The sequence below is a fragment of the Octopus bimaculoides genome, chromosome 1, assembly GCF_046866305.1.
Source record: "Octopus bimaculoides isolate indiv1 chromosome 1, ASM4686630v1, whole genome shotgun sequence".
Taxonomy (NCBI): domain Eukaryota; kingdom Metazoa; phylum Mollusca; class Cephalopoda; order Octopoda; family Octopodidae; genus Octopus; species Octopus bimaculoides.
Genome location: NC_142928.1, coordinates 120,989,248 through 121,001,551, shown reverse-complemented (window position 1 = coordinate 121,001,551; position 12,304 = coordinate 120,989,248). Strand labels below are relative to the sequence as shown.

The window sequence follows — 12,304 nt, the reverse complement described above, 5'->3', positions numbered from 1 at the left end:
TAAATTGGGAGTAGAACAAATTTTAAAGCAAACTTAGACATGTTAAGATTTACCAGGTGAAAGATATAGCATCCTCATCATCTTGGCCAAGCTTAAAACGGCTCTGTAAAAACTGAAGCTGTGCATAATATCTTTTTAGTGTACTGCAGCCAGTGAAATCCCGAGGAACACTAACAGCAACCTGAAATTCAAGAAACTTAACATTAAAATTTGTGCAGTCAGGATCCTAATTTTCATGTACATAAGAAAAAAAAAATTAAAACTTATAACACTAGTCACAGGAATAAGCATATATTTACATTCTACCATGTTCTCAACTACATAAAATTGCAGCACTCCAAGTTTTTGTTTCTTTATAAATTGGTGGCTACATAAATGGAAAAAAAAAAAAAAATTTAAATGCTTAATTTCAAATGTTTTGTAACTTTGTTTTTTTTTCCAGATTAAGATAAGAGTTATAGGCTCTAGTCATGAAGGACTTTCACCAATAATTGAGGTGTTGAAAAGGTTAATACATTATGTCTTTAAAAGGCTGTGCTCCCCTTCCTTCCCCCCCCCCCATTCTCCCTCCCTCTCATATACTGTGTTGATTTATTTCAAGCAATATCATTCAAAGCATATAACTCTCACAGTTACAATCTCACTAGTATTATATAATCAAGATGTAGATAAAAAGAAAAATAATTCCTCCTATAGGTGCAAGAGTGGTTGTGTGGTAAGAAGCTCGCTTCCCAACCACATGGTTCCAGGTTCAGCCCCGCTGCATGGCACCTTGGGCAAGTGTCATCTGTTATAGCCTCAGGCTGACCAAAACCTTGTGAGTGGATTTGGTAGAGAGAGAGAGAGAGAAAGAAAGAGAGAGAGAGAGAGAAAGAAAGAGAGAGAGAGAAAGAAGAGAGAGAGAGAGAGAGAGAGAGAAAGAAAGAGAGAAAGAAAGAAAGAGAGAAAGAGAGAGAGAAAGAAAGAAAGAGAGAAAGAGAGTGTGTGTGTGTGTGTGTGTGTGTGTGTGTGTGTGTGTGTGTGTGTGTCCACCATCACTTGACATCCAATGTTAGTGTGTTTACATCCCTGTAACTCAGCAGTTCAGCAAAAGAGACCGATAGAATAAGTTCTACGCTTACAAAGAAGTCCTGGGGTCAATTTATTCTAAAGGCAGTGCTCCAGTATGGCTAGTCAAATGACTGAAACAAGTAAAAGAGTAACAATTTAGATAATTAAAGTATAAAGTAAATTAGAGGATCATTGTACCATTATAAGAGCCCCATGGACAGACTACTGCCGACATGTTCAAGAGTTCGAATCTTGCTAGTTTTGTACTGTGCTCCAGAACATAGTACAAAACTTTGCTCCAGTTTGCCTGACTGACAAAGACAAATTCTTCTCCGTGAAAACAATTCCTTCAGTTAACAACAAAAGCATCCACAGAAGTGAGCTTGGGGGAAAAAAATGGATGTAAAACAATATTTTTTAGCAAAACAACCATCATGGATTCTATATTATTCCTTTGTTTGTATTTGTTTGGATTAAAGAATTTCACCTCAACTTTTTTCATTTTGTTTTTTTACATTTGTTTTTAACGACTAACAAGTGACTGTGTTGATAAGATATTGCTTCTCAGCAGAAATATCTTCAGTTAAAATCTCATCACTGGCTATGCATAGTCCCTCAAACAAAGCAGTGAACTTATTTTGATTGTATTTAAAACTTACAAGAGACTAATCAATGAATCAACTGCTAACACGTAAATTGAAATCATATGAGGTTATTAAATAGCCCCCACATATCTTATGTTGACCAACTCCATAAAAATTTAAGTCATTACTATTCCTTCTTCTCAAATTAAAAACTATTTTAACTGTCTTACTGTATCTCCACACAGTGTGTCGATTACTTAGCACAAGCAGTCTAGGTTATTCTACTAATGCACAACGAGTGATTGTCCAGCTTCAGTTTGCAACTATTACCTTCCATCCCATGTACTTCACAGGTTTTATTTGATTAATCATCATCATCATCATCGTTTAACGTCCGCTTTCCATGCTAGCATGGGTAGGGTAATAAAAAACAAGGTTGACAGCTAGTAAGTTTTCAAACACTGCATACAGACTAGTTCCCAACTAGACACCACAAATCCAAAGGTTAAATTAGTGTCATCATAATCATGTGAATGGTGTACTTAGTAGATTCCTTCCACCACTAAGTTTTTATGCCCACATGTGTACATTATTGCACATCAATGTAGTTACTCTCTCATCTCTCATCTGGCATTACAGACTAGGCTATGCTGTCCTGAGAATGACTAATATGACCAAGGCATGTCCAGATATGTCAATGTACTAGCCGAATCAGATTAAAACAATATTAATCTCCAAGCTTATATTTTCTTCTCACAGTTATAAGTATTTTTAATTAATTAGATTCCCCCCATCTCACTGCATTCAGAATGATAGCATTAATGTTGTTATTTTTTGTGCAGATAGTGTCTGTGGATAATTTCCTTTAGTCATAAATCTAAATGGTCCATCTTCCTACTGCTTATACCAATTTCATTGACTATATGCTCTGTAATAAATCTTGGGGTTAAATACAAAAGCCTTAATTCAAAAGAAACTTTGACTTAATAGTTGTCCCAGAGGTTCAAGATTTGACTGCAGGCTTAGTTTTCTAAGAGATTCCTTGTATGCTACAATACTTACAACACTACATCTAAATTGCTGATAACTTTTTTTTTTTCTTTTTTGTATTTAACAAAAGGTCATTCATTACATAGAACCAAATGCCTAACTATTATTGCTATTTACAAAGTTTACCAAAGTGAAGTACATGCCAACCTTGAAGACAGCCCAATTTTGACTTCAAAATTTGAGAGGAAAAAAAGAAATCAAAATCTAGTTTCACATACTTAACCAAGATGTTTTAATGGCTTAGTGACAAAGATTCTGTTGATCACTTATAGTGAGCATTTTTTTTATTTTTAAATTTTACTTTTAAATTACAGAGACACAGTAAGTTTAGTCTAGATAACCCTCCTCTGGGATTAAAATCGGCAGTGAAAAATGTAACAACCTCTAGAATGCACAGTAAATTTTTGAGATTTATTCTTGGAAAAGAAAATAGCATCCTCAATGCTAAAGAAATATGGTAGCCTTTGAATGGATAAGCAAACTAAAGCAGAATTAAATTTTAGACTGTAGAGGAATGAAACTACATAATACAATAAACTTTCCCTGGCTCCCTTCTATTGTTGATTCAGTGCTTGTTAAGATGTTGTATAAATGAAGTGAATTGACTTCGATACACTTAAAATCAGTTCACAAACTTACTTTCAGAATTTCTACACAATACATACTGATTTATAACATCGATACAAGGATGCAAATTTATAGGAGCAAGTATAATCAATGAAATCAACCCTTAGTAACTATTTTATTGGAAACCACTATGAAAGGTAGACAAAGTCAACTTCTGCAGAATTTGAAGAAAGAAAATGAGAAAATACCATAAAGCATTTTGTTTGGTGCTCTGCACTAACTGCCATAATAATCTCTAGCATATGCAGAAGGCCAGAAATTTGGAGGAGTTAGTCAATTAAAACAATTGCAGTACTTTGATTTCAACTTTATTAAAACATTAGAAGAAAAAGTATCCACAATGGGATTTGAACTCGGAATAAAGAGTTGGAATTAATATTGCAAAGCAGTTTGTCTGACATTAATGATGATAACTGTTTCTAAATTTGTCCAAATTCTGTTAAAGAAGTGTAGACAATTGCAGCTTTATTAATACAAACTTAGTGGTCCCAAAGAGATGGAAAGCTTTGTGAATTGTAGTAAAATTTGAACTCGAGTTGTAGAAAGAAAATGGAATAGGGTAAAGTATTTAATCTGACTCATTGATGTTTCTACCATCCAACCTCCTTCCCAAACAAAATGAGATTTTGTTTTTATAAATGCTCATACACAGAGAATATTAGAGGAAAATGTACTCATTGCACACTCAAAAAAAAGCATTGGAAAAGCTCACACATTACACATGCATACAGCATTAAAGGAAAAATACATACGCGTCACAGACACACACCTGAAGAACAATGTGACAAGCTTTGTGATACAGTATGTTGTAGTAGTAGTAGTAGTAGCAGCAATATACTCTAAGAATAGTGAAATATTAGCACACACTGCAGTGTAATATATAATCAATGGTAACTAACAGGATGGAAGGAAGAAAGGAAGGCAGAAAAATAATCACTTTAACAAACTGGAAATTGGAAAAAATAAACTTCAGTGTATAAAAAAAAATTTTTTTTTTTAAATAAAAAAAAAAATAAAAAATCAGCAATTCCAATAATATAAATACTTGATTAATCAATAACTGACAATAGGATGAACTTTGATAAATTGTATAGCACATACCTGTCGCATATGTTCCAAGTCATTGCAGGCTTTGTTGTAGAGAGCAGGATCTTCTGAGTATTGTTCTCGTATAATCTGAAATTAAAAATAACCATGATCATTATTATCTTGGTAGCAGCAAAGTTCTTTATTATTTATTGGCAATACAGGACATATTATGAAGCAGCTAGTAGTTACTCTATGTTAGTACATCATTATAGATGCTGTTAGACTGATGTCGAGGTCAGTAGGGCAAGTATGATAAGATGTTTGGCTTAAATCTTCTACAGAAACAACTTTATTCTACATTGCTTCAGTTTATATGTCCGATAGTTATTCTAGACAATTGGAGGAATGAAGTTATTGTCCCATTCATAAATACAATAAATTAGTTTAAAGACAAACTCTCAGTCCAATGCCTTCATCTCTACAACTGGCCACAGTCATAAAAATGAAGGAATATTGCCAGTGGTACTCTATAAGTTGGTTATTGCTTAAAGCAATATTGTCATTATCTTTAGAGACACTGAAGTTTATGACCAAATGCCCTTCCCGATGCCAACCCTCACTGATCTTTGAGTAAGCCATTTTATTTCATATCTTTGTATGCTAAACTGCATGATACAAAGAATGTCACCATCACCCAAGCAGTGTCAGTTTAAAGACACATGGTGATAAACATACATACGCATATACATGTGCATGTATTTACACACACAGATTTTCATAAAGTTGTCTACAAAATTTCACTTACAATGCATTGGTCAACCAAGAAAAAAAAAAAAAAAAAAAACATTTTCCTAAGGTCTCATTGATGTCAAACTCAAAGTAAATTTCTTAACCACGCATTCATGCCTGAAACTACAATTAAGTGAATTGTTTGAACTACTACAAGTTTCAATTTAACAGGAGTTAATCATGATTTTTCACAGGTTATGAAATATGTAATGTGTTAAGAAAATATAGGAAAAAGGGTTCCTATTTTAAAATCCAGAAACAAAAAAAAAATCATTTTAACTTTGGACATTTATTGTAATATTACCTTTAAAATACATGCAATCATTAAAACATAAGGGTTATGAACCAGCTTTTATTGAACAGCAGAGACCATGGCTTACAAGAGTTTTAAAAATGAAGAGCCTTTAAGATTTCCATGCCTCAGCTATGCAGTGATGAAGAAAAAAAAGGAAAGAGAAGGCATTATATAAACATGTACAAAGTTGTTTATGTGGTAGAAAATATAGCAAAAAAAAAAAAAAAAAAAAAAAAAATTACCAATGCATAATTTATCATGGCAATTATTTTTGTTAACAGCCAACAAAGGCTTTGAATAGAAGCCAATTTATTATAATACTGAAGCCATATTTATTTGTTCTCCTTCTGAAGGTAGGTTTCAATCAGTTGACAGAAAACATTTAAATAAAATAAATATTGCTGACAGGCAATAAACAGACATTTTATGTCTGCATTAACGTTCTAATAATCCCACACAGTTATCCTAATCAGGTCTTATTCAAGCATCACCAAAATTCAAGAGAAAAATACAAGAGAGTATTCACATTTCCCTATCACACTACTCAAGACAAATTCCTTGCCTACCAACAACAGATAGAATTATTGGTGCCACTTTAGTATGAGGTCAACCAGACCATTTATACTCATGTGCAATCTAAACCTAAAACTTAACCCTAACCCAGATCAGGTCATTTCACAGCAAATACTACAGATACTGCAGTAAGCCACACACTAAAACAGTACCTAGTTATTTCTGCCAAACACCTTTCAGACTAAATTGAATAAAAATATAGTGTAGTTTATATTAGGAAGAGAATCCAGCCATAGAAACTATGCCAAGAACTAAATGTAAGAGCAACCCATCTAAGATTGCTATAACCAAATTAGAAATGACCAACCCTGGCCAACATGGAAAACAGGCACTAAATAGTGATGATATATATTTTCTTTCAAGATTTCAAACTTGTGTGATTAGCTTAACTAGCAATATAACTATCACTTTTAGCACAATAAGCTTCATTTACAAACATACCTAAGCATACTCATTGATACCAGAGAGATTTCAAACATTAAAATTAAGATCAAATAATTAAGTCGTTTGGTTTTTGGCTTTCAGCTAAAACTATATTTTGTTGTAATACACAAGGTTGGCTCAATGCACTTGATATACAAGTAAATGTTCAAAGTGTAAAACTTTATAGGGCAAACTGTCAAACGTCCAGTCATCATAAAAAAAATCCCCTCAAAATTGTTGAAAATATGTTTAGATTGGCATCTTGTGGAGGAATAAGCTTTACAATAAAAATATCAACTTTAAAATATATCCCAATATCTAAATTTTGTTCAAAGATTAACAGTGATCTCCACCTACAGCTATTTGCTTTCAAAACACCCTATTTCTTGTGGTAGGTATACTAAATTTGCCAAAATAATATAGTAAATATTTTCAAGGAAATAAAGAAAAAAATTTCTTTGATTTATTTTTGGTATAATAAATCAACTAGCTTAATATAATTTTCATTTTAAGATATATTGGTTAATGCTTTGGAAACTTAATTTTTAAAAATGGCATCATAATCAATTAGAACAATAGTCATGATGTCAATAACTAAAATGTGCAACATAAGTGAATACAAAGGAATCAAGACTGATGCACATCAGTTGAGACCATCTTACTTGTCTTTGTAGCAGCTAGCAGTGCATTCAATCATTTAAGAGCCCACTGAAAGATAAAAATTTTATGCAACATGCTCTAACTGCATGGAAGAGGGCACAACATGGTCTCAGAACAGAATAACTAAAATATAAAATGCATCAATTGGACCCAAGTATTGTATTTCCTACTTTGGTACCAGACACTTGTTAGATTAGAGCTGACCAGGATTACTCCATAAGACTAGACAAGATATAGACTCAAAATACTTTGAGTTAGTCAATCTACACTTTGATAACTCCTCTAAATCTCACACTGAGACGATTTAGATGAATTATCAACTGAAATATGTAAACAAACATCTTAATCTAGTCAATTTCTTAATGCAGCTTCTAAATTTAATGAGCAATATATTTCTTGGAATGTAAAATGAATTACATCTTAGCTTCATTTTTCTTATTGTTGAAGTCACAATGAAAGATGTTTGGTCAACATATATCATTATATTCAAAGAAATCCTGCAAGAGCATCCACTTCAATAGATTGTCATATTTACCTTGTACAGACAGAGTTCACAACAAGAGAAATGTATTTTTCTATTTGTGAACAATTTTTAGACCCTGTCATTGAAACAGTTATGACTATCCACCAAATACTCACTCTTGCAGGTTTCCGTTGAATACAGAGATACTATTTATTGAACCACCATGTTCTTTACAGATTAACCATTCAAAATAGCAAATTATTTCTGCTGAATATTTATTTATTGCTAGTTGAAATGTAATAATGACAAACATATCAATAATTTCTTATATATAGAACCACATAAAAGTTGCATAGAATGTCTTTCTCAGGGTCACAATGCCACACAGAGCAGAGGATAAAGTGAACTTTGTTTTGCCTCAGAACAGTCAATAAACAAGAATTTTTGCCAAGATTTATTCTATCAGTCTTGAGATAAGTGCAAAACTGACACAGAAAAGATCTGAACTTAAAACAGCAAAGAACAAAGCTTTAGATATCACAAGGTTTATCTAGTTCAATTCTCTAATATCAAATCAGCCTAGCTACAATTCAAGGTAACATTAACATCAGCAACAAAAATAGTTTATTTTATCAGGAAGCCATACAAAAGTTATTTTCAATTACTAATTTGACTTCATAAAATAACAAACCTGACAATTACAAGAAAGCAAAATGGCTTGGAATACTCTAGTCCCTAGTGTATAATCTTAGTAATCTATGCATTCACTGTTTAGTACCATTATTAGAAAGTAAAAGATTTAAATATAACAACCATTTAATTTAATTCAAAGATGTATTATTAAACATAGATTTTAGTCATAAAAAGAAAATATGGCTAACAAATATTGATTTTTCTTTTTCTTGGCATGAAACTTAAAATCAGAAATTAATTTAATCTACTGAACCTATATGTCCTACTAAAGCAATGATTTCCAAACATTCTGAAACAAATATATGCTGCTGTAAAACTACATATAGCAGGATATGTCATTATTGTGACATTCAAGACTAATAGGAACCTAATTTATAATATAAGTACAGTGCTACTCAATGTAGTCAAATATTACTTGTAAATCACTGTATATATAGAAGATTTTGTGATTGGTTCATCATTGAACCTGAAAAGCAGTAACACTGACAATCTCTTTCTTTTGGTCTCATAAACTAATCCTTAATGCTCTTGACTGTCTGCTTGACAAGAAACTATATAATAGACTAGCTGAATGACCCAGTGTTGCCCAGGTTACTGCTGTTCTTATTCAGATGAGTAAACAAATACAAAGATGTTTTTTTTTTTTCTCAATTATTTTAAAATATCTATATTTTATTTCTAAAAAGTCCTAATTATAATGCTAGTAGAATTTAGTACTGAAAATATGCCAATCTTGAAGCACCTCAGAGTAAACAACATTCATTGTGTAATTTTTTGTTGGTGTCCAAATGAATAAATTGTTGCTGCTTCCAACTTGTGAGCAAGCAACAGAGTTGGCCATGGGAGAAGCATGTAGAAGAGAGATCAGGTCCAACTACCTTGAGAAATTGACCCTGAGATTTGTTGATTGAAATAGCAAAACTTAGTTTGACTGGAAGCTGAAGCCTCTTAAATTCAAATGGAACATCCATAGGTACGAGAGGAATTTTTGGAATAAAAACATTTTCTCCTTTGTGACTATCTATCATGATTGTCACCTGTAGGACATTGGGCTTCATGGAAGTAACAATTAAGTGAGTTCCATTACACAGGTGAAGTGGGTCGAGATTTGAAAGCAACATAATGGGAGCATCCAGCTTTAGTGTAGGTAGGTAGGGGGTGGGGGTGCGTGTGTGCGTGTGCGTGTGCGTGTGCGTGTGTGTGATAACATATCTAACCAATGTGCAAACACACACATCAATATAGAAAATGTGACAACAGCCACATATAGTAAGACAGACACGGACATACATACATAGCTTTTCACCTCGTCTGTCAGTCGTCACATGCATATGTGTGTGTTTAATAATGTATCTAACAAACACACACACTCAGAGATCACACACGGCAGTTGTCACATATGTATATGTAGGTGTATGTGTGTGTGTGTGTGTGTTTAATAACGTACCTAATGCAGAAATACACATACTCACATACACACACACTCATGTACAAAAATGAGACATCAATATGGTATAAAATGTGCTTTACCATAGTTGAGTATAGAAAAATTATCTCTATAAAATGTTATATTGTTTCAATGCAAATGAAAAAAAGATTACATGTTGACACTCGCAGGTGTGTAATGCCATTACCTTGTAAAATTTTACATGTCAACAAGAGATGCTCAAAATAAACTTCACAATTTAATATTAAAATCCAGTTCTAAGTTGGTACATTACAACAAATATAGACTAGACATATTGCCTTATCAAATCAATTAACAAACTCCCCTAACTAGATATGTAAAACCACCAAACCTTTTCAGTTTTAAGCATAAAATAAAATTCACCAAGGACATTGCTACTAGATTTATGAAATCTGTGAAATATCAAATTTCCCTACATGATCATTACTACAATCCATAGGAAGTAGATGCAGAGACAAGAGGTAAAAAGCAGCTACTGTAATAAATGAACTGCAACTTTCTACTCAGAGCCAGTTACACTTTAATCTGGTTACTATAAGACAACCAACAAATGGAAACTAGAATATAAACACTGAAGCAAAAATTATATACTCTTTACTTGTTTCAGTGATTTGACTGAGGCCATGCTGGAGCACCGCCTTTAGTCGAGCAAATCGACCCCAGGACTTATTCTTTGTAAGCCTAGTACTTATTCTATCTGTCTCTTTTGCCAAACTGCTAAGTAATGGGGACGTAAACACACCAGCATCAGTTGTCAAGCGATGTTGGGGGGACAAACACACACACACACACACAAACACATATATACGACAGGCTTCTTTCAGTTTCCGTCTACCAAATCCACTCACAAGGCTTTGATCGGCCTAAAGCTATAGTAGAAGACACTTGCCCAAGGTGCCACACAGTGGGACTGAACACACAACTATGTGGTTGGTAAGCAAGCTACTTACCACACAGTCACTCCTGCACATATATATATATATATATATATATATATATATGTATATAAACTAGAGATTGCACTGCAACCAAGATTACACTGCAACCAAGATTACACAAAAATATTGTACATCAATCAGAATACACAAACAGAAAATTAGGCTGCAATTAGAACTTGTTACTCCATGGGTTACCTGTTCTATCTTCATTTAGTGTAACTGAAGCAAATTAGTTTGAAAGAATATATCACTCACCAAGCAACACCCATAACAACAGTTCAACCCTACAAAATAAAATATTCACTAACAAGCCTATGTGTAAGCCTCTATATGGCTGAAAGACATGCTAGAAACAACATTCAAAATCTCCCTCAAAAATACCCTACCATCTTAAAAAATAGGGACATCATACTGGAATGCTTTCAGACTTAAGTCTCATCAATGAAGGCTGATCTGGGGCTAAACAACAACATTAAGTAATTACAAAATGCCACTGTTGCTTACAGCAGTGGTTTGTTCCTAACCTGTCGTACTTATTTACTGGTAGATGTACTTAAACACTTGAAAGATATGTACATTGGCCAAGGATACAATACTATGCAGAAAATAAGATATGAACAGCAAGACTCTTGAACAGTAGGCGTAGGAGTGGCTGTGTGGTAAGTAGCTTGCTTACCAACCACATGGTTCCGGGTTCAGTCCCACTGCATGGCACCTTGGGCAAGTGTCTTCTACTATAGCCTCGGGTCGACCAAAGCCTTGTGAGTGGATTTGGTAGACGGAAACTGAAAGAAGCCCGTCGTGTGTATATATATGTGTGTGTGCGTATGTATGTGTTTGTGTGTCTGTGTTTGTCCCCCAACATCACTTGACAACCGATGCTGGTGTGTTTACATCCCCGTAACTTAGCGGTTCGGCAAAAGAGACCGATAGAATAAGTACTAGGCTTCCAAAGAATAAGTCCTGGGGTCGATTTGCACGAGTAAAGGTGGTGCCCCAGCATGCCCACAGTCAAAAGACTGAAACAAGTAAAAGAGTTGTTCACTATGCTAATCAATTTAAGAATCAGTGCTCTAAGAAGTAAAATATGCAAATTTGATATTACATCTTTCACAAGTAAAAGCTGAAGCAAAGTATAATAAGCTCTGGGCAAATTGTCTGAAATTGGTCTGAATTCTCAGTGGAAGAAACTCATTCAAAATATTCTACAAATCTCATTGAAAATGACACAAGATCATATAACGTTATTCATGTCTTTTACAAATTTGCTACTTGTTAAATCATATAGAACACAAGCACTAAGTTATATAAAACTAAAGGTATGGAAAGAAAACAGGCTCTGTGAAACTATCAACGAAACAGTAACCAAACAAATTGCAATTTAGAATTGTTTTTGTGCAAAAAAATGTTACAACATAATGTCACTAGGTTGCTATATTAAAAGAGCTAGTTATGCAAAAAAATAAACATAAAACTAAATACTACCAACATAATACATAAGAAAACACTCGTTGACAGCTTCAAATAAATCAACCAATAATCTGCCAAGAGAATATACTGTTACAGACTGAAACAAAATATTTAAGGAAACTCTTCCTTTTCTGATCTATTTTATATATTTTGTTACGTGCAACTTGTTTTGCCACCATATTTACATGCAGA

General features: G+C 33.4%; 1 protein-coding gene across 2 annotated transcripts in view; it reads right to left on the bottom strand.

Moving 5' to 3' along the window:
- LOC106867958 (tyrosine-protein phosphatase non-receptor type 23) overlaps positions 1–12,304 on the bottom strand; it is a 102,803-nt gene that overhangs the window by 75,310 nt on the left and 15,189 nt on the right. For both annotated transcript variants that reach the window (XM_089357080.1, XM_089357091.1), the window contains exons 2-3: positions 4,413–4,487; positions 54–181 (exon numbers count right to left, since the gene is read on the bottom strand). In XM_089357080.1, coding sequence (XP_089213206.1) covers positions 54–181; positions 4,413–4,487 — 203 coding nt within the window. The remainder of the gene's footprint in view (positions 1–53; positions 182–4,412; positions 4,488–12,304) is intronic.